Genomic DNA, 23,481 nt, shown 5'->3' on the forward strand with positions numbered 1-23,481 from the left:
GAGAGAGTTTTACTCATTTATAGTTATAACACTCTCTAAATAGTTCTGGCAGAAACTGAACAACCCCCCAGAATTCTCTACAAGAAGAAGAAGAACGGTGGGCTTGCATAACCCAGTCCTGTTAGGCATCTCTCATGACCTCGGCCAGACACATGTTGCATGGACAGCTCCCTTCATCGCGAGAGTTCAGCCCGTTCAGTAGACATCGACGTCTCGACCGCGTGGTATCGCGAGAGTGAATTGTTGCAAAACAAGTTGTCTGTGTTGAACGTCGGATGACATTAATGAGTGAACCACGGAGGCAGCGTGCTAAATATCATTCAATATTAGCACTCGGCAGTGCTAATACGATGGGTGAAAGTACGTTTTCTTCACAACGATGCTCTCAGTGAAAGGGGTGAGTTCGCACTGGACGTTTTAATAGATGTAATTGATGTAATAGCATGTTAGCTGCTAGCTCCGAGGACAGCCTACGCCGGGACAACATGTCCCTGAGAGACGGCGGCTAGCTCGGCTAACAGCCAGCCCCAGACCATTCTAACGCATCGGGATGGTTTGAAATGTCTTTATGGGAGGGCTGGAGTCTCCACATCTCCCCCATGTATTGTTGAAAGAGCAGATCGCATTAGTAGGTGTGGGTAAGCAGGTATGATGACAAGGTGGACCTGAGCTGGTCTGGTGTTTGGGGCTAATGGGAGAGTCTCAAGGAGGACCTGAACTGGTCTGGTGGTTGAGGCTAATGGGAGAGTCACAAGGTGGACCTGAACTGGTCCGGTGGTTGAGGCTAATGGGAGGGTCACTCACAAGGTGCACCTGAACTGGTCTGGTGGTTGAGGCTAATGGGATGAGGGTAGGGTTCGGGTCCAGGTTGTGTGTTTGACAAAGTCCATTCATATAAAATATATGAATGCAATACATGATGTCTTATTCATGTCGTTAGATAGTACCATACACGTGCGATGCTGCATAAGTCACACATCTGCCAATATTTCCAAAACATTTAGTACAATTGAGTGCTTTAATGACACTGGAATTCATTGTTTAAAAGCTGAAATAGATTCCAAAGATCAAATATTTGTTGGTATTTAGGTATAGATCACTAAATGAGCATACCAATAAAATGGTAGACTGATACGAATGCAGTTGCCCTAACTCAAACACTACAATAAGTGTAAAGATATTGTCAGTGTAATGTAGTAGTTGGACGGATACCCTGACGCCAGTCTCTGAGGCGACTGACGATGTGCTATAGAAAGATAAGCTATCAGTGTACTGTGTGACAACAACGTCAAACCCAGCCCCACAGCCCTAGGCCCTGCTGGGGCACAATCATTCAAATGTATTATGTAGACAGTCTAAAGGGGATACAGTGAGTTGACACAAGCAGTGTTGTTAATCCCTATCACGTTTTTAAGTATTTGGTGATAAACTTGGTTATTAGTAACTTCTTGCTCAACACTTTCGGATAATGAAATGTGCAGAAATGCAAAATGGAAGTACATTTCTATTTTATATTTCCACGATCTTTCACTGCTGCGTGTTACCTAACCATTAGCCGAGCCCAGGAGTGGCCGTCCTGCTTGCGCTGCAGTCGTGTTATTGCCGACAGCGGTGTTATTGCTGCAATACGGCCGTGTTCTGCGTCTTATCTCTCCAACCCCTGATGCGGCAGGTAGCCATGATGGGTGAGCGTGCTGGGAGCGGCCCTGTAACTGGGATCTCCCCAGTGCAGCAGATGCTGGCGTCTGGCACAGGGGCCCTCCTCACCTCTCTGCTCGGTAAGAGATGAGTTAGAACAACTCCGCACACCTGACACTGAAGCGCCTATAACCATTTGCTGACCTACTTTCCCTGATTTTATAGTAACACCCTCCGTGTTGCGGCCGATGTTTTCAATAATGCCCGATTTAAGAGAAGTTCAACCAAAGCAGCAAACGTGTAAAACCTGCTGTCCGTTTGTCTGCAGTCACCCCTCTGGACGTGGTGAAGATCCGGCTGCAGGCTCAGCAGAAGCCCCTCTCCCAGGGTAAGACGGCGCACCACGGTGCACTGGGTCCTTGACGATGGACACAGGGTCCTCAGGGGGCCCCTAGTGGGACCCCTGGCGTCTACGTTGTCTCGTTATCTGTCCCCTTTGGTTTTCAGTTGTCAGTTAGTCTCAGTATCTTTTACTCCGGTTTCAGTGACACTCTTAACGTCGTTATGATCCGGTCATTGAGTAGTGCCGCCACGTGTGTTGTGCTTTTGTTAACACGTCTTCGCTTGTCTTCTGTGTCTGGCTTTTCCTCCTCTCTCTCTCTCTCCCCCTCTCTCCACTGTTCCCACTCCTCTGTCGGGCGTTCTGCTCTGATGCTGTAGCCTGCGATAGAGCCCGTAGGGGTTGTGTCGCCCGTCCCTCCAAGTGTGAGTATCCCAACGGACTCAACACCAGGACATCTTCTTTCACTGGCATCATATATTTCATATTTTCATGATGAACTGTAATTATGATTCCTGCATATCACAGCACTGCCTTGTGTCTCACTAACCAGCATGGCTCACTAACGCACGCGTCTTTTCTAAGAAGCCAATAACGAATATCACTAACAAATCTAAGATTGCTTGGGTCAATCGTTTCTGAAGCTATAATAATAATAATAATGGATAGAATTTATAGAGCACTTTTCTAGACACTCAAAGACGCTTTTACAGTGAAGGGGGGGACCTCACTAACCACCACCAGTGTGTAGCACCCACTTGGATGATGCACGGCAGCCAATCTGCGCCAGAACGCTCACCACACACCAGCTTGAGGTGGAGAGTGAGGGAATTAATGAGTCAGCCAATTATACAGGAGGATGATTAGGGGGCCAGACTGAATGAGCCTGGTTGGGCCAGGACACCGGGGAAACCCCTACTCTTTGCGATAAGTGTCCTGGGATCTTTGACCTCAGTGAGTCAGGACCAGGGTTTTTCGTCTTCTCCGAAGGACGGATATGGGTGTAGACAGGCCAGCTGTTCGGCTCCTCACCTTCATTACGAAGTAGACAATGCTATCTGCGCTTGGAGCTGTGGTCCCTCGTCCATTGATACAATGTTATCTCTGAATGGGAAATTCAGCAGATATAGGTAGCATTTGATCAACAGCATTGTACTACAATGTTTCAGGTACAATTTGCTTTAATCGCATGTAACGAGCCAAACTGCGCCCTTTCCAGTTGCTATTCTACTATATTCTGTTTTCTAAAAGCACATTTTAAAGTATGTGCAGAACGAGGATGATTCGTTACAGGGGTTGAGTGTGTAGGTCACTCTGATGCTGGACTAAACTGAATTTGAGTCAAGTTGTTTCACATAGTTCCTCCCAGGTGCATTTGAATTTAAGGAAACGGAACCACTGTTAACCTTATTAAATGCATCTTAATCCAGCTGCTTTGGCTTGCTTTCTAGGCATACTCTCGCTACTGGTTAGTTAGTGTCACATTAGTGTTTTCTGCTTTGGTTTTTGCAGCTGTTTAAAAATAGCAGAGAGTAAACAGGCCTTGCTCCTGCTGGCTGCGGGGGTCATTGACTTGGTTGTAGTTCTATCTTATCTCTATTCACCAAAACATTAAACCTTGAAACATAACCTCCACAACACCCAGGCTGCCTAGTAATCCTGTGTCAGCATTGTCTGTTTTCCTCGCTCAAAAGAGAACGCTTTGGATTTGCTTGCTCTTCTAACACGGGTCACCTTATACATGTTTAATTAACGCCTGGGTGTCCGTGTGTATCACAGGGAAGTGCTTCCTGTATTGCAACGGCCTGATGGATCACATCTACGTGTGTCGAAATGGGAGCAGCTGCACCAGCCTGTACAGGACACAGACGCACTTCAACGGCACCCTGGTGAGACTTTGGAGTAAAATGGCCGCCGCTGCAGATCGCTGTCATGGCTGAGTCAACACTAGTTAATCAGAGTTACAGCTTAACAAGCCAGAGCCCCGACGTGGACAGCGTGTGGCTGTCTGAGTGGCTTGGCCTGTACTACCACACTGGCATGCCAGTGTAAAAAGAAAGGCCTAATCCAATTCTTATTTTGTAGACTATTGTGCCTTCATGACCTGGGTTTGTGTGTTTCTGGGAAGAGGGTGTTAGATGGGGACCTGTTTCGGGTCCATCAGGTCTGTAGTGTCTCTCGTTAACGGGTTTATCTGTCGTCTGAGCAGGACGCCTTTGTGAAGATCACCCGACGGGAAGGAGCCCGGGCCTTATGGAGCGGCCTGCCACCGACACTGTGAGTGGCCGTCGTCTACCACCCACATGTGCCCTTGAGTGTGGCTCGTATTGAGGATTCATAGACTCAGTAATGGGCAGAAACCTATAGTTCATCACAGCATGGTCACCAATGCTGTGCTGAACTAGAGCCGTCTGTCCATGATGAGACCCAAACCCATTTCATTGCTTTCACCTCAGTTTAGTTTTGGGTTATTTCAACATTTTTAAATAACACGGCCCACAGCCCACATGTTCCCTTGTATGAGGCTTGTATTGGTAAATACTACCCTAGTATTACCATCCTAAATACTATCCTAGTATTTACTATTTACTCGTTAAGGGCTGATGCCTATAGTTCATCACAGCATTGAACACTAATGCTGTGCTGAACTATAGCCGTTTGTCAAATAATGAGACCCAAGCCTATTTCTTTGCTTTCAGTATAGTTTCAGTACAGTACCGTTTTGGGTTGTTTAACCCATTTTCAATATTCGAAACCTCAAAATATTAGAAACCTTCCAATAATAGAAACCTTTCAACGAGTAACCAACTGCCAAAATCTCAAAGATTCCTCCTGCTTGAATATGTGATGTTTGATAAAGATTGTGCCCTAAAGATCGTTTGATGAGGAATGGCTCGTGAGGATGTTTTGCGCCGTGTTCCAGGGTGATGGCGGTGCCCGCGACGGTCATCTACTTCACGTGTTACGACCAGCTGAGGGACGGCCTCCGTTACAGCCTGGGTCTCCATGGCAGCCACATCCCGCTCATCGCCGGCGGCCTCGCTCGATGTAGGTCACCAGACAAAGCACCGGGCCGACAAAAGATGCTCAACCACTCGGGCCTCTCCCTCCCACATGTGATTGACAGGCAGGATGGAATATTCAAGCCAATCCCTGATGGGATGTCCTGATTGGTCAGAGATTCTTACATAGATCAGTCCACCAGCCTACCCAATGGACACAGGAAAAGGCAGATTTACACGCGCGTTGTTACGGCTAATCACACTCACACCTGGTGGCGTTACATCCCCCCTTTTCAAATCAAAAGCGTCTTCACCTTCCTGCTCTCCTCTGTTCTGGCCACCAGTGGGCGCCGTCACAGTGATCAGCCCCCTGGAGTTGGTGCGGACCAAGATGCAGTCCAGGAAGCTGACGTACCGTGAGCTCAATGTGTGCATCCGCTCAGCCGTGGCGCAGAGCGGCTGGCTGTCGCTGTGGAAGGGCTGGGGGCCCACCGTACTCAGGGACGTCCCCTTCTCAGGTGAGCCCCCACCTGAGGCCCGCCGAGACTCAAGACTCACCTGTTCAGAGTTCACCTGGACTCTGCATAGCCTCCCTCTCTTACACCCCCCCCCCCCCCCCCCCCCCCCTACCCAGACACACCCCTCATACAGACTTATTGTAGGTTGTGAGTCCTGGCACTTTTTGGACACACTTGTTGTATGTTGTAAGTCCAGGTACTTAAAAATAGTACTCAGCATTGTGTAGCATCTTATCCTAGCTGTCTCTGTTGTATACGGGGAATGGGTTAACCTAGCGATTGTTTAGTGCTTGGCACTTGGTTCCTTTGTGTGACTTTGTGTCTGTTTGTGCGTGCGTTTGTGTGCGTGCAGCACTGTACTGGTTCAACTACGAGCTGGTGAAGGAATGGCTCCACGAGCAGCACTTCATCTCCCAGACGGACTTCTCCATCAGCTTCACAGCGGGAGCCATCTCTGGAGCGGTGAGTGTCGTGTTTGACTAGTAGCCTAGCGTAGCAGTAGCCTAGCGTAGCAGTAGTGTAGCGTAGCATTCGATAAGGAAATCATACTCTGCGACCTCTCTAAAGGAGATTAGAGGCAGCTTGAGGTAACAATGGTGGCAGCTATTCAGCTTAACTAGCATCTAATTATAGTAATGATATTGTTCTGCAGTACTTACCTTGTTCATCATTCAATTCAATCATATTTGTATAGCCTTTAATCACAGGTGCAGGTGTGTTTATGACGCCCCCCTGGCCCAGAGAGCAGGAGAAAACTCCCTTAATATCAAGGATGAAATTTAGAGAAGGAACGCAGATTGGGGGATCGTCTTTGTGCTTTGGTTGTCTTCATACTTTCATTCATGTGTGACCGCGAAGTAATGAATTATATTCATGCCTTCACCAGGTGGCGGCTGTCCTCACCCTGCCGTTCGACGTGGTGAAGACCCGCCGACAGATCCAACTGGGGGAGATGGAGACGCTGGGAGGTCCGTTAGCTAAGCCGGCGTTCGCTTGAGCTCATAGCATGGACTGTTGTGAGGAAGGTTATCACAACAACATGACATGTTACAGTGTGATTTAAAGTTGTCCTTTCCTCACCAGTTCCCCTGAAGAGGTCCAGCGCCACCTGGCACATACTGAAGGACATCTGGGCGGAGTCAGGACACCGCGGCCTCTTCGCCGGTACGCCTGCTTTACCCCCATAAGGGGTTACCCCATGAGGGGTTCCCCCCATAGAGTGTGACCCCTTATGGTGGTTTAATACGCCCTCGCTTCACACCACTGGATTCATTATTTACAACATGACTGCATTTTATCAAATCAATCATTTTGCAATCGGTAGTCTGACAATGGCATGTGCAGTACCTTTTTAGATTTTGCTCCGTACAAAAAAACCTAGTAAACAATTTATACAGGCAACGCCATCTTATCAATTTCACTTACCACTGTATGACTATTATTTAGGAGATGGCTTTTTCGGTAATCCAACCCCGTAGCAACTACTACGACATTAGATCAGACCATTACATCCCCATGGTGAGATCTGAATGTTTTTCCCGTCTCATGTTGCTGTATTCCCCTCACTGTTCTGCGTTGTGTCCCCAGGGTTCCTCCCCCGGGTGATCAAGGTGGCCCCGGCCTGCGCCATCATGATCAGCAGCTACGAGTTTGGAAAGGCCTTCTTCCAGGAGATGAACCTCCGAGAGAAGCGGCGCCCCTGAAGGGCTCCCCTGCTGGCCACAGCGCCCCCTGGTGGCCATAGGTGGCTCCTACTCCCCTGCACTCCCTGTCGAAGCCGCTTGTCCCAATGCTTTACTTCATCTGGTTGAGGACCAGGATTGGCTGGAATGGCTTTGATTTGAACAGCGTGTGCAAAGCCTTAGTCTGATCTGTCTATCTACACTTCTTTCCTTTTTTATACGGGCGGAAGTACGCCATGCCCTGGTGGGTTGATGGACCGGAGATAAAAATGTGAAACACATTTCCACGTGGTGTTTTGATGAGCCAAAATAATCTGTGTGATACTTTGGAAACATCTGCTAGGTTTATTTAAAGATGTTTTACAAAGCAGGTAATTACGCCTGCTTGAGCACACTTCCCGCTATAAATATTAAACATAAAATGTGAAAAGTGACTTTTTAACAGACTGCGACCGTTTTGGGTTTAGTCGTGTTAATTAACAAATGATGAACACTGAATTTGCATAACTCATGTAGCATGAATTGATAATGCGCCATGTCTTTTGAAACGCTGTTTAAATGACATTCAACTGCATTCACACAACAGACTGCGTTAAGAATCCTTTATGACAAAGTATAATGTACCAATATTGTAAGAATAAGAGTTTTCTTATGGCATTCAGTATGATTTTTTTTAACATAACATTGAATCAATCTTCATTGTTTCATTAAATTATTTCACATTTCATTGTTTGAAACTGAACAATCTATTTGTTTGGTCAATGGATTTGATCATTTCCAACATAAGCTGTTAAATGAAGAAAAAAAAAATATATATATATACACACACCATGTAATTAATCAAAAGTCTATATCAACTTTGGGTGCATAAGAATAGAATAATGTCCTGGGTATTTACCAGGTCTCCCATTTCTGTTGTCATGGATACACTAATGTCAGGGTGACTGAGATAAATATTACATTGATTATTTAACCATTATTTCAATGTTAATTCTCAAGTTAACTATGGCACACTTTTACGAAATCTGAGAACTAGGGGTTTACTTGAGTTGTTTATTTTGTTTAGTTTTCATTTAAATCAAAGTAATGTCCAGAGTTCGGTATTCAAAAGTTCTGAAGACCACAAAATAAACATCTTGCCTTATAATAGTGTATTTTCTTGTCCAATAAATGGTCAAAGCTTATTTGAATGTGATTCAATATGTGACATACGTTCTCTGTATACATTTAATTCTCAATTAAATAAAACTAATTAATTCAAGGGCCTTCACATATTTTATAACCAATAAATCCCCATTTCACGTTTAAGAGAATACAATTCGATGATTTGTATTAATTCAATCTGTATTCTCGTCCTTAAATGTAACTTAAGTTTAAAGTCTCTTAACTGAAACCTTTTAGCAGTATGCAACAGAACTGAACTAATAATTAACCAACACATGCTTGTACAATGTGCACCATCGTGGATGCTAAAATATGAATGTAAAAGTGAATCACTTGATCACCCCATTAAATAAAACGTGCATACCACAGCGACATCTATCGGGTTCGGTAGGGATGAAGTGGGCCGGGTCCAGCGTACCCACGTTAAATCTCGCGATACCTTTTCTGTATAAATAGGCCGCTTCCTCATACCACTGTCTCTTTCATTCGGCTCTGAGACAAAATGGTGAGTTTTCAATACCAGCTCTACCGATGTTTATCTCGAGCATCCTTATGATTTACCTCACTTTGATCCTTTGGTTGTGTTAACTTATTGTCATCCGTTCTTCAATGCAGATTATTTATTGTAGGTTGTTATATTTAAGGGGATATTTACACTGGTAATGCGTGGTCGTTGCATGTTGTAGCTCAGCCAAAATGGCTGCTGTACTGTCGCGGTCTAGGCCCTTTTATATAGAGTAGCTCTGTCGGTAAAAACAGTCAATAGATAATCTCTTGAATGCCAACCTAATATATTAGAAATGCATACGCTTTATGTGCCATTTATTGTTTTTAATGTAATCCAGACCTGAATAATGGCCTTCTAGTCCATGTGCGACTGCTCAGTCTTGCTAGCCTTGCCATATGTTGCCTGTCATTTCAATAGTTCGTTTTGCTAATAAACAATTCAAGCACTTAATTCAGTAAAGCTGTATTTATTTGTGAGACTGCCTGTGATGATCCAATCGACGGGCGGACATAATGGGTCTCTGATCCTTGCTGAATCGTCGATTACTGAGCGCAGTCTAAATAGACAACTAGCCCGAAACTACTAATTTAGTAAATCTGAAATATCACGTTACTGACCACACTGCCTCCCTCTCCTTCCAGTCTCACCGTAAGTTCTCGGCTCCCCGCCACGGGTCTCTGGGCTTCCTGCCCCGCAAGAGGAGTAGGCGTCACCGTGGTAAGGTGAAGAGCTTCCCCAAGGATGACCCCACCAAGCCCGTCCACCTCACGGCCTTCCTGGGCTACAAGGCCGGCATGACCCACATTGTCCGTGAAGTCGACCGACCTGGCTCAAGTGAGTTAACTCAGATTACACCCCTGTACTTTATCGCGGTATCGTATCTTTAGTTTGAGCTCTGCCTGTGATCCAATCGACGGGCGGACATAATGGTTCTCTGATCCTTGCTGAATGTCGATTACTGAGCGCAGTCTTATTACTATTAGCCCAGTCTTGTCTTGCTACCTTGTTGGATAAAATATCGTAGTCTCACCGTCCATGACTTTGCGTCTGCAGAGGTCAACAAGAAGGAGGTGGTTGAGGCCGTCACCATTGTGGAGTGCCCTCCCATGATCGTGGTCGGTGTTGTGGGCTACATCGAGACCCCCCGCGGTCTGCGTGCCATCAAGACCATCTTCGCCGAGCACATCAGTGACGAGTGCAAGCGTCGCTTCTACAAGAACTGGTGAGTCTCCGACCCAAATGTGATCCCAAACATACTGACCGCAGAAGCATGTTGGCTGCCCAGTAAACGTGAACATGGTGAATGTGTTTACTGAGCCAGTCTAACCCCATGGTGGCCTCCGAACGGCAGCTCCTCTCATGTTCCTCGTGGACTGACGAGCTCCAGGCTCCTCTGGCCGGTGGAAAGTGCTTCTTAGAAGCTGTGCCATGAGCCGAAACCCCCTCGGAAGCTGCAGACGCCCCTCTCGTCCCCGCGAGGGGGAGAGGGCGCGCAGCCGGCCCGGTCCCTTCCTCTGACCCTCGCGGCCACGAAGGGCCGGCGCCAACCCGTTGTGTGTCTGTGCTCCCCTCGCCGCGCCTCCGCCCTTGCATGGCTCGTGAACAGGTACAAGTCCAAGAAGAAGGCCTTCACCAAGTACTGCAAGAGATGGCAGGACGACGACGGCAAGAAGCAGCTGGAGAAGGACTTTGCGTCCATGAAGAAGTACTGCCACGTCATCCGCATCCTGGCCCACACACAGGTGGGTCTGCTGCTACTCGCCTCTCTCCCTGGAGAGGATGGCTGAGAGGCTTCTCTGAACAGTTAAAATGTTACCTACAAATATGTCCAGCTACCTGAGACGGTGGTCTGGGGACCGGTCGGACGCTCCACCGATTCTGGTGTCGAGCTTTAAGCAGGATAGTCTTAAGTGAGGCAGTCTATACTGCCCAGCTACCTGAGTTTAGTTAACGTGTTGGTGATGAGACCACGGAATCCTGCGTCAGGCATGGCGCCCGATACACCGTGAGGATTAGTTTTCCAGCTGCCTTCCTTCTGAAACACGACAGGCGTCCTAACGCAGTAACTCCAGCCGCTGCCCCCTGTGTCTGACCCTAACCACGTCCCCTCTCTCCTCCGTGCAGATGAGACTCATTCCCATTAGGCAGAAGAAGGCCCACCTCATGGAGGTGCAGCTCAACGGCGGCTCCATCTCGGACAAGATCGACTGGGCCCGCGAGAAGCTGGAGCAGTCGGTGGCCATCACCACCGTTTTCTCCCAGGACGAGATGATCGACGTCATCGGAGTCACCAAGGGACACGGATACAAGGGTGAGTTGAGGGGACGACGTCTGCTCATGTCACCTTATTTGTTATTTAAAAAGACGCATGTGTAATTACCTGCTTTGAAATAAACCTAGCGGATGCTGCTGAACTATCAGATTATTTTGGCTCATCAAATGTCAACAGAAGTGCTGACGGATGTGGTGAAAGGCTTTGCACAAACTGTACAGTGAATAAGTTCTAGAACTTATACCGAAGCACCCCTTTACCTTTTGACCTTAAGTCAAAAGTGGGGCCGCACTGGATCGTAACCTGGTTCAATGTTTGGTATGAACTACGTGTTCCATTCCAGTGCTAGAGTAATCCTTCCGGCGAGGCAGGGGAGCAGTGCCTGTAGTGGTCGCTCCCTGTTCACTCCCTGGGAACATCTCCCCGTCTGTTACCCCACCGTGTGTCTATGGCCGGTGACGTTGCTCTCTGGGAGCATCAAGCCTCTGGCATCGTCTTTAATGTCGTCCTCTTCCCAGGTGTCACCAGCCGTTGGCACACAAAGAAGCTCCCCCGTAAGACCCATCGTGGTCTGCGCAAGGTGGCCTGCATCGGGGCCTGGCATCCAGCCCGAGTGGCGTTCTCTGTGGCCCGTGCCGGTCAGAAGGGATACCACCACCGCACAGAGATCAACAAGAAGGTACGCCATGTTGATGTCGACATGAGGGCCCCTCCAAGGAACTCTCCTTAATGTTCCAATGAAGCACCCACATGGGTGTACTGATTATGACATTGGTGTGTCGTCCTAGGTGAGGCCTTCGCTGAACCCGCCACCCAGACTACCATTGCGGTTACTAGTTGCTCCGTCGTGTGTTCCCCTTAATGCGCACTGTACGTAACCTGGTTCAATGTTTAGTATGAACTAGTCGTTCCATTCCAGTGCTACAGTAAACCTCCCTGGTGAGCCAGGGGAGCGATGTGCGTTTTGTGCTCGCTGGCCTGTTCACTCGCCGGGAACATTTGACCTCGGACTAGTCTCTGTGACTCGTGTACCTGCTTGGCTTACTCCAGTCAGGTTGAGCAGTGCTGTTTCTGAAATTGACGTCTAGTGTGTAACGCCTCCTACAGATCTACAAGATCGGCCAGGGCTACCACACCAAGGACGGCAAGCTGGTGAAGAACAACGCAGCCACAGAGTACGATCTGTCCAACAAGAGCATCACCCCCCTGGTGAGTTGACACTGTCTTCGTACCGCAATCCGTCCAAGTCAACTACGGCTGCAACCATCAGGCACCAAGTACATGGACTGGAATTAATCAATGCATTTTGTTAAATTGATTATAGCTGACCACTTGAAGCTTCAATAGTTGGTTTTGCTAATAAACAATTCCAGCACTTCATTCAGTAACGCTGTGTTTATTTGTGAGCCTGCCTGTGATGATCCAATCGACGGGCGGACATAATGGGTCTCTGATCCTTGCTGATTCGTCGATCACTGAGCGCAGTCTAATAGACAACTAGTCCGAAACTAATGTTGACACGACACCAGGAGCCCGTGTTGTGACCCAGTGTACTAACCGCTCTCTCGTCCAATAGGGTGGCTTCGTGCACTACGGCGAGGTGACCAACGACTTCCTCATGCTGAAGGGCTGCACCATCGGCGTGAAGAAGAGGGTTCTGACCCTACGCAAGGTGAGCCCCGCTCGGACCCCCACTGACCCCCCCCTACTGACTGGTGTCCAGCTTCAAGCAGGATAGGCTTTAGTGGATCAGTCCACGGCCCAGCTACTGGGTTTAGTTAACGTGTTGGTGATGAGACCACGGAATCCTGCGTCAGGCATGGCGCCCGATACACCGTGAGGAGTAATTTTCCAGCTGCCTTCCTTCTGAAACACGACTTCTCCTAGATAATGATCAGAATCATATGCCTGGCTCCATCTGAGCCTAACTACATCTCTCCTCCATGTCTGCTGACTCACTCACTGTCCTCTCCCCCCCCCCCCCCCCTTTCAGTCTCTGCTGGTCCAGACCAACCGTCGCGCCTCGGAGAAGATCGACCTCAAGTTCATCGACACAACATCCAAGTTCGGACACGGTCGCTTCCAGACCATCGAGGAGAAGAAAGCGTTTATGGTACGAGTCGCGCTAGAGAGGACCATCAGTGCTGGCTTTGTGCTGGTGTTGGTGTGGCACTGCCCTAAAGCACCTGGAACAGTACCAATTATAACTTTACTAGTTTGAGCTAGAAGTTTCTCCTGTTCCTAAATGTGCCAATGACACCAAATGGTTCTACTGATTGTCAAGTTTGTTTCAAAGTTGTGCTATTAGAAGTCTCGTGGTTATTAGGTAGTAGTTTCTCTATTTGTCCCTAACTGGGGTCGCACTGGATCGTAACCTGGTTCAATGTTTGGTATGAACTACGTGTTCCATTCCAGTGCTAGAGTAATCCTTCCGGCGAGGCAGGGGAGCAGTGCCTGTAGTGGTCGCTCCCTGTTCACTCCCTGGGAACATTCTACCTCTAGCGATCTACTGTGTGTGTGTGTGTGGTGACCAGTGTCTGTCTTCACCACTCACCACTGACCTCCGTCCTCTTCCTCCTACAGGGACCACTCAAGAAGGACCGTCTGGCCAAGGAGGAGACGGCCTAAGAATACTTTCCAGAAGCTCTCTCTGGATGCGTTTGTCTCAAACTGTTCTGCAGAGTTCTTTAATAAAACGACCAAACAACAAACTCTTGCTCTGCTTCTTTTTGATGTGATGCACCAACACCCTCTAGATAGTTCATATTGGGTTCTTGGTCATATCTGGCTAGTTCTTTAAATGTACTTGGCATTGGAGGTAAATCTTGAATAAAGATGCTTATTTGATAATGTGGCTAAATAAGTCCTGACCCTTGTGGCTGGACATTTATTATAATCTGGGTCGCCTTAATGCTTTTCTGAACCGTCATTCAGTTGCCAAGTTTGAGTTGTTAAGCAGTACTGAACGCTAAATGGTCCACTGCCCAAGCATAACTTCATTATTCGGGCACACTGCTTTCTGACTCATCGTCGGGAGGTGCGGCCGTGGCTCAGGAGGTAAAGCGCATTGACTAACCGGACGGTTGCTAGTTCGATCCCCTGCTCCTAGCTTGGATCCGCGCTGTTCTTGAGCAAGACTCCTCACCCTGACGCACTGGCTGTCGCCTTGCGTGCTTGACCTGGCCGTCGGGGTGTGAATGAATGCAAGTCGTTTTGGATAGAAATATGATCGCGTCTACCGGCAGGTTAAGGAGTTGATGGCCATTGAATGGTGCGTCGTTTTAAAGGACTTTTGTAACGGTACAGTGGAAAAGGTACACATGAACGCTCGGGATTTCCTTCTCATCCATCCATCCTCCGGTGTCGTATAAACTGAGGGCGATGGCACATTGAGTCACTTTGGTTGACGGGTCTGCGCCACACACGTCACCGTTTCAGCCGGAGCAGAGTGACGGAGGCGGGCCTGCTGTTACATCATGACCACCTCGGCCTCGTATACCTGGCTCTCTGCTGTCCATCCGTAGACGCCTGCAGACCCACGTCGCCTTAAATTAATGGTTTTAATTATCTTTGACCGACAAGTTAACTCTATCCTCATTCATTAGTAAATGGGTATTTTTTGCATAAAAGCTGTTTTTAGTAGGTTTCTAAAGCTCTCGTCGTCGTGGTAACAGCTGTTGCTGATGGGACGGTAGCCAGGTAACTGGGATGCACGCTGGGACAGCAGAGGAGAGGGCCAAGTAGCATACCTGTGTGTGCGTGCCTGCGCTCGTGACCAGGTGTGAAGCACTTTATGCTGGGACTTGGCTGCTAGCAGCATTCTGGCCCACTGCTTCAAGCATCAGTGTGTGTGTGTGTGTGTGTGTGTGTGTGTGTGTGTGTGTGTGTGTGTGTGTGTGTGTGTGTGTGTGTGTGTGTGTGTGTGTGTGTGTGTGTGTGTGTGTGGTTCTCAGGCGCCAATATCGTAGTTAAGGTAGGTTATACCGGTAGGATAATAATATAATCACATTTGACCAGCTTCCACTCATTTGGAAAGGGTGAATCTGTGGCTGCATTGCGATTCCTTCTATCCAATTTAAATGTCAACTATTGCATACAAATATGTTACCCCCTGTTTTATTCGATACATTTCGACAGTGTTACCCCTTATGGGTTTTTCTTGACGACAGATAAAAAAACGACAGTGTTACCCTTTACGTTTCATTTGATAAAAACGACAGTGTTACCCCTTATGTTTTTTTCCATGACGACCAATGAAAAACAACAGTGTTACCCCTTATGTTTTATTTGACAAAGACAACAGTGTTAACCCTTATTTTTTTTTCATGACGACCAATAAAAAACAACAGTGTTACCCCTTATGTTTCTTTCATGACGACCGATAAAAAACAACAGTGTTACCCCTTATGTTTTTTTCATGACGACCAATAAAAAACAACAGTGTTACCCCTTATGTTTTTTTTAATGACGACCAATAAAAAACAACAGTTTCATCCCTTATGTTTTTTTTCATGATGACCAATAAAAAACAACAGTGTTACCCCTTATGTTTTTTTTCATGACGACCAATAAAAAACAAGTGTTACCCCTTATGTTTTTTTTCATGACGACAAATAAAAAACAACAGTGTTACCCCTTATGTTTTTTTTCATGACGACCAATAAAAAACAACAGTGTTACCCCTTATGTTTTTTTTCATGATGACCAATAAAAAACAACAGTGTTACCCCTTATGTTTTATTTGACAAAGACAACAGTGTTACCCCTTTTTTTTTTTTCATGACGACCAATAAAAAACAACAGTGTTACCCCTTATGTTTTTATTCATGACGACCAATAAAAAAACAACAGTGTTACCCCTTATGTTTTTTTTCATGACGACCAATAAAAAACAAGTTTTACCCCTTATGGTTTTTTTCATGACGACCAATAAAAAACAACAGTGTTACCCCTTATGTTTAATTTGACAAAGACAACAGTGTTAACCCTTATTTTTTTTTCATGACGACCAATAAAAAACAACAGTGTTACCCCTTATTTTTTTTTTCATGACGACCAATAAAAAACAACAGTGTTACCCCTTATGGTTTTTTTAATGACGACCAAAGAAAAACGACAGTGTCACCCCTCATGTTTCTTTTGAAAAAAACGACAGTGTTACCCCTTATGTTTTTTTTCATGCCGACCAATAAGAAACAACAGTGTTACCCCTTATGTTTCTTTTCATGACGACCAATAAAAAACAAGAGTGTTACCCCTTATGTTTTTATTCATGACGACCAATAAAAAAACAACAGTGTTACCCCTTATGTTTTATTTGACAAAGACAACAGTGTTAACCCTTATTTTTTTTTCATGACGACCAATAAAAAACAACAGTGTTACCCCTTATTTTTTTTTTCATGACGACCAATAAAAAACAACAGTGTTACCCCTTATGGTTTTTTTAATGACGACCAAAGAAAAACGACAGTGTCACCCCTCATGTTTCTTTTGAAAAAAACGACAGTGTTACCCCTTATGTTTTTTTTCATGCCGACCAATAAGAAACAACAGTGTTACCCCTTATGTTTTTTTTCATGACGACCAATAAAAAACAAGAGTGTTACCCCTTATGTTTTTATTCATGACGACCAATAAAAAAACAACAGTGTTACCCCTTATGTTTTTTTTCATGACGACCAATAAAAAACAACAGTGTTACCCCTTATGTTTTTATTCATGACGACCAATAAAAAAACAAGAGTGTTGCCCCTTATGTTTTTTTCATGACGACCAATAAAAAACAAGAGTGTTACCCCTTATGTTTTTTTTCATGACGACCGATAAAGAACAACAGTGTTACCCCTTATGTTCTTTTTCATGCCGACCAAAGAAAAACGACAGTGTCACCCCTCATGTTTCATTTGATAAAAACGACAGTGTTACCCCCTATGTCTTAATTGATAAATATCGTCAGTGTTACCCCTTATGTTTTTTTCATGACGACCAATAAAAAACGACTGTGTTACCCCTTATGTTTTTTTTTCATGACGACCAATAAAAAACGACAGTGTTACCACTTTTGGTATTTTTCATGACGACCAAAGAAAAATAACAGTGGTACCCCTTTCAACGTTTTCGCAGGAATCCGAACCTGAGCTGTTTAGAGTGTTAACCGCCTAACTTATCAATGCACCATGAAGACACTACAGAAAGCCTACACAATGGTTATACTTGACTTTATAATTTGCATGAAATAGAGAAAAGAGTCTTCCATTTGACAACATCAACCAGACTTGAACCCCGGTCTCCCGGGGGTTAGCTCACAGCTCTCTCCACTTCCCACTGTCAATTGTTAGTTAAATAGGTCTGTGGTTATATATGACAGTGATAGCATTACATTTCAAATTAAAGATATTGTGTTTTCCACAGAAATTGAGCCGCGGTCGCCAGTGGGTTAGGCAGAGTGCACTCCACTGCACCACTGAGGCGATGACAATACACAATAATCAATCATCAGTATAGAGGATATACATGACATTAAAATGTATGTGTGTATTTCTATTATTTCCCTTATGGTTTTTTTCATGACGACCAATTAAAAACGACAGTGTTACCCCTTATGTTTTTTTCATGACGACTGATAAAAAACGACAGTGTTACCCCTTATATTTTATTTGACAAAGACAACAGTGTTACCCCTTTTTTTTTTCATGCCGACGAATAATGAACAACAGTGTTACCCCTTATGTTTTTTTTCATGACGACCAATAAAAAACAACAATGTTACCCCTCATGTTTTTATTCATGACGACCAATAAAAAAACAACAGTGTTACCCCTTATGTTTTTTTCATGACGACCAATAAAAAACAAGTGTTACCCCTTATGTTTTTTTTCATGACGACCAATAAAAAACAAAAGTGTTACCCCTTATGTTTTTTTCATGACGACCAATAAAAAACAACAGTGTTACCCCTTATGTTTTTTTTCATGACGACCAATAAAAAACAACAGTGTTACCCCTTATGTTTTTTTTCATGACGACCAATAAAAAACAAGTGTTACCCCTTATGTTTTTTTTCATGACGACCAATGAAAAACAACAGTGTTATCCCTTATGTTCTTTTTCATGACGACCAATAAAAAACAACAGTGTTACCCCTTATGGTTTTTTTCATGACGACCAAAGAAAAACGACAGTGTCACCCCTCATGTTTCATTTGATAAAAACGACAGTGTTACCCCCTATGTCTTAATTGATAAATATCGTCAGTGTTACCCCTTATGTTTTTTTTTCATGACAACCAATAAAAAAACGACAGTGTTACCCCTTGTGGTATTTTTCATGACGACCAAAGAAAAACAACAGAGGTACCCCTTTCAACATTTTCGCGGGGATCCGAACCTGAGCTGTTTAGAGTGTTAACCGCCTAACTTATCAATGCACCATGAAGACACTGCAGAAAGAATACACAATGGTTATACTTTACTTTATAATTTGCATGAAATAGAGAAAAGAGTCTTCCAACTGACAACATCAACCGGACTTGAACCCCGGTCTCCAGGGGGTTAGCTCACAGCTCTCTCCACTTCCCACTGTAATTTATAAATTACATAGGTCTGTGGTTATATATGACAGTGATAGCATTACATTTCAAATTAAAGATATTACGTTTTCCACAGAAATTGAGCCGCGGTCGCCAGTGGGTTAGGCAGAGTGCACTCCACTGCACCACTGAGGAGATGACAATACACAATAATCAATCATCAGTAAAGAGGACATACATGACATTAAAATTTATGTGTGTGTTTCTATTATTTCCCTTATGGTTTTTTTCATGACGACCAATTAAAAACGACAGTGTTACCCCTTATGTGTTTTTCATGACGACTGATAAAAAACGACAGTGTTACCCCTTATATTTTATTTGACAAAGACAACAGTGTTACCCCTTATGTTTTTTTTCATGCCGACCAATAATAAACAACTGTGTTACCCCTTATGTTTTTTTTCATGACGACCAATAAAAAACAACAGTGTTACCCCTTATGTTTTTATTCATGACGACCAATAAAAAAACAACAGTGTTACCCCTTATGTTTTTTTTCATGATGACCAATAAAAAACAAGTGTTACCCCTTATGTTTTTTTTCATGACGACCAATAAAAAACAACAGTGTTACCCCTTATGTTTTATTTGACAAAGACAACAGTGTTAACCCTTATTTTTTTTTCATGACGACCAATAAAAAACAACAGTGTTACCCCTTATGTTTCTTTCATGACGACCGATAAAAAACAACAGTGTTACCCCTTATGTTTTTTTTCATGACGACCAATAAAAAACAACAGTGTTACCCCTTATGTTTTTTTTAATGACGACCAATAAAAAACAACAGTTTCATCCCTTATGTTTTTTTTCATGATGACCAATAAAAAACAACAGTGTTACCCCTTATGTTTTTTTTCATGACGACCAATAAAAAACAAGTGTTACCCCTTATGTTTTTTTTCATGACGACAAATAAAAAACAACAGTGTTACCCCTTATGTTTTTTTTCATGACGACCAATAAAAAACAACAGTGTTACCCCTTATGTTTTTTTTCATGATGACCAATAAAAAACAACAGTGTTACCCCTTATGTTTTATTTGACAAAGACAACAGTGTTACCCCTTTTTTTTTTTTCATGACGACCAATAAAAAACAACAGTGTTACCCCTTATGTTTTTATTCATGACGACCAATAAAAAAACAACAGTGTTACCCCTTATGTTTTTTTTCATGACGACCAATAAAAAACAAGTTTTACCCCTTATGGTTTTTTTCATGACGACCAATAAAAAACAACAGTGTTACCCCTTATGTTTTATTTGACAAAGACAACAGTGTTAACCCTTATTTTTTTTTCATGACGACCAATAAAAAACAACAGTGTTACCCCTTATTTTTTTTTTCATGACGACCAATAAAAAACAACAGTGTTACCCCTTATGGTTTTTTTAATGACGACCAAAGAAAAACGACAGTGTCACCCCTCATGTTTCTTTTGAAAAAAACGACAGTGTTACCCCTTATGTTTTTTTTCATGCCGACCAATAAGAAACAACAGTGTTACCCCTTATGTTTTTTTTCATGACGACCAATAAAAAACAAGAGTGTTACCCCTTATGTTTTTATTCATGACGACCAATAAAAAAACAAGAGTGTTGCCCCTTATGTTTTTTTCATGACGACCAATAAAAAACAAGAGTGTTACCCCTTATGTTTTTTTTCATGACGACCGATAAAAAACAACAGTGTTACCCCTTATGTTTTTTTTCATGATGACCAATAAAAAACAACAGTGTTACCCCTTATGTTTTATTTGACAAAGACAACAGTGTTACCCCTTTTTTTTTTTTCATGACGACCAATAAAAAACAACAGTGTTACCCCTTATGTTTTTATTCATGACGACCAATAAAAAAACAACAGTGTTACCCCTTATGTTTTTTTTCATGACGACCAATAAAAAACAAGTTTTACCCCTTATGGTTTTTTTCATGACGACCAATAAAAAACAACAGTGTTACCCCTTATGTTTTATTTGACAAAGACAACAGTGTTAACCCTTATTTTTTTTTCATGACGACCAATAAAAAACAACAGTGTTACCCCTTATTTTTTTTTTCATGACGACCAATAAAAAACAACAGTGTTACCCCTTATGGTTTTTTTAATGACGACCAAAGAAAAACGACAGTGTCACCCCTCATGTTTCTTTTGAAAAAAACGACAGTGTTACCCCTTATGTTTTTTTTCATGCCGACCAATAAGAAACAACAGTGTTACCCCTTATGTTTTTTTTCATGACGACCAATAAAAAACAAGAGTGTTACCCCTTATGTTTTTATTCATGACGACCAATAAAAAAACAACAGTGTTACCCCTTATGTTTTTTTTCATGACGACCAATAAAAAACAACAGTGTTACCCCTTATGTTTTTATTCATGACGACCAATAAAAAAACAAGAGTGTTGCCCCTTATGTTTTTTTCATGACGACCAATAAAAAACAAGAGTGTTACCCCTCATGTTTTTTTTCATGACGACCGATAAAGAACAACAGTGTTACCCCTTATGTTCTTTTTCATGCCGACCAAAGAAAAACGACAGTGTCACCCCTCATGTTTCATTTGATAAAAACGACAGTGTTAGGGCGTGTTCACACAGGCAGTTTTTTTATATTAAAAAACACCTGACCCGGGCGGTTTTTTACCAACTAAAAAACTGACAGGGTGGTTTTGTCAAGTTCATTCTAGAGCAGAATGTTCTAGAGCCACGTTGCCAATCGGTTACCGTATCAAAGTGGTTTGACTACGCTACAGTGTCAGTTACAATGTCGAGGATGAGAAAATTAGCCCTTGTTTTGGCGTTAGATGACAACGACGAGGATAACGATGAACCTTCCCGTTTGTGGGTGCATGACATAAACCGGGGACGGCAGCAGTACGGGGCGTTTCATAGTTGTATTCAGGAGCTACGGTTTGATAATGTCCCAAAATCCCACCGATCGTCCTCCAGATACTCTCCTTGTGATATATGTTGTGGTATAACTTGTTGGTCATGTCATATAACTCAACATGTTCACTAACAAGAACAACAAGTTGCTCCGTCGGGAAAGACTTGTTTGTTTGGGTCGCCATTCTTGAATTTCCAACGTTTTTCCTAGTGACGTAGGTTCTCGTTCATTGGTCAGCTGTCAAAAAACCGCCTGACGTCGGGTGCTTTTTCTTGGCGAGTTGAATTTATCCCAACTTGAAAACCACCCAGAGCAGTGAAAAAAACCCGCTGGCAGCGGTGTTTTTAAAAGCACCCAGGATGTTTTTACAAAAACACCCTGTATCATAGGAATATAATGTAAAACATCCACCCGCACCTGAAAAAAAAACTGCCTGTGTGAACACCCCCTTACCCCCTATGTCTTAATTGATAAATATCGTCAGTGTTACCCCTTATGTTTTTTTCATGACGACCAATAAAAAACGACTGTGTTACCCCTTATGTTTTTTTTTCATGACGACCAATAAAAAACGACAGTGTTACCACTTTTGGTATTTTTCATGACGACCAAAGAAAAATAACAGTGGTACCCCTTTCAACGTTTTCGCAGGAATCCGAACCTGAGCTGTTTAGAGTGTTAACCGCCTAACTTATCAATGCACCATAAAGACACTACAGAAAGCCTACACAATGGTTATACTTGACTTTATAATTTGCATGAAATAGAGAAAAGAGTCTTCCATTTGACAACATCAACCAGACTTGAACCCCTGTCTCCCGGGGGTTAGCTCACAGCTCTCTCCACTTCCCACTGTCAATTGTTAGTTAAATTGGTCTGTGGTTATATATGACAGTGATAGCATTACATTTCAAATTAAAGATATTACGTTTTCCACAGAAATTGAGCCGCGGTCGCCAGTGGGTTAGGCAGAGTGCACTCCACTGCACCACTGAGGAGATGACAATACACAATAATCAATCATCAGTAAAGAGGATATACATGACATTAAAATTTATGTGTGTGTTTCTATTATTTCCCTTATGGTTTTTTTCATGACGACCAATTAAAAACGACAGTGTTACCCCTTATGTGTTTTTCATGACGACTGATAAAAAACGACAGTGTTACCCCTTATATTTTATTTGACAAAGACAACAGTGTTACCCCTTATGTTTTTTTTCATGCCGACCAATAATAAACAACTGTGTTACCCCTTATGTTTTTTTTCATGACGACCAATAAAAAACAACAGTGTTACCCCTTATGTTTTTATTCATGACGACCAATAAAAAAACAACAGTGTTACCCCTTATGTTTTTTTTCATGATGACCAATAAAAAACAAGTGTTACCCCTTATGTTTTTTTTCATGACGACAAATAAAAAACAACAGTGTTACCCCTTATGTTTTTATTCATGACGACCAATAAAAAAACAACAGTGTTACCCCTTATGTTTTTTTTCATGATGACCAATAAAAAACAAGTGTTACCCCTTATGTTTTTTTTCATGACGACCAATAAAAAACAACTGTGTTACCCCTTATGTTTTTTTTCATGACGACCAATAAAAAACAAGTGTTACCCCTTATGTTTTTTTTCATGACGACCAATAAAAAACAACAGTGTTACCCCTTATGTTTTATTTGACAAAGACAACAGTTTTACCCCCTATGTCTTAATTGATAAATATCGTCAGTGTTACCCCTTATATATTTTTCATGACGACCAAAGAAAAATAACAGTCGTACCCCTTTCAATATTTACGCGGGGATCCGAACCTGAGCTGTTTAGAGTATTAACCGCCTAACGTATCAATGCACCATG

The 23,481-nt window shown here is 43.5% G+C and overlaps 2 protein-coding genes and 2 non-coding genes across 7 annotated transcripts; all 4 read left to right on the top strand.

The window, feature by feature from the left end:
• The first annotated feature begins 112 nt into the window (after window positions 1-112).
• On the top strand, window positions 113-8,441 carry slc25a39 (solute carrier family 25 member 39). Of its 4 annotated transcripts, none has more exons than XM_030339885.1 (12): window positions 113-397; window positions 1,673-1,778; window positions 1,967-2,026; window positions 2,359-2,403; window positions 3,758-3,867; window positions 4,188-4,255; window positions 4,902-5,026; window positions 5,325-5,498; window positions 5,851-5,960; window positions 6,385-6,466; window positions 6,582-6,662; window positions 7,086-8,441. In XM_030339885.1, the coding sequence occupies exons 1-12, from the start codon at window positions 380-382 to the stop codon at window positions 7,199-7,201; spliced, it is 1,095 nt and encodes a 364-aa protein (XP_030195745.1). In that variant the 5' UTR covers window positions 113-379; the 3' UTR covers window positions 7,202-8,441. The 4 variants fall into 4 exon arrangements, with proteins under 4 accessions (XP_030195745.1, XP_030195763.1, XP_030195735.1 ...); XM_030339875.1 differs by having other exon boundaries at window positions 223-397; window positions 1,670-1,778; XM_030339903.1 differs by lacking the exon at window positions 2,359-2,403.
• A 308-nt stretch (window positions 8,442-8,749) lies between these two features.
• rpl3 (ribosomal protein L3) lies at window positions 8,750-13,840 on the top strand. Its single transcript, XM_030339864.1, has 10 exons — window positions 8,750-8,849; window positions 9,494-9,686; window positions 9,906-10,074; window positions 10,459-10,594; window positions 10,977-11,163; window positions 11,643-11,803; window positions 12,232-12,333; window positions 12,701-12,796; window positions 13,118-13,237; window positions 13,708-13,840. Exons 1-10 carry the CDS (start codon window positions 8,847-8,849, stop codon window positions 13,750-13,752), a joined length of 1,212 nt encoding a protein of 403 aa, XP_030195724.1. The 5' UTR covers window positions 8,750-8,846; the 3' UTR covers window positions 13,753-13,840.
• On the top strand, window positions 10,803-10,898 carry LOC115539486 (small nucleolar RNA U83B). Its single transcript, XR_003975936.1, has one exon. It is a non-coding gene; the product is annotated as a small nucleolar RNA U83B (small nucleolar RNA).
• On the top strand, window positions 12,906-13,001 carry LOC115539485 (small nucleolar RNA U83B). The gene has a single exon (XR_003975935.1). It is a non-coding gene; the product is annotated as a small nucleolar RNA U83B (small nucleolar RNA).
• Window positions 13,841-23,481: the final 9,641 nt, after the last annotated feature.

The sequence above is a fragment of the Gadus morhua genome, chromosome 2, assembly GCF_902167405.1.
Source record: "Gadus morhua chromosome 2, gadMor3.0, whole genome shotgun sequence".
Lineage (NCBI taxonomy): Eukaryota > Metazoa > Chordata > Actinopteri > Gadiformes > Gadidae > Gadus > Gadus morhua.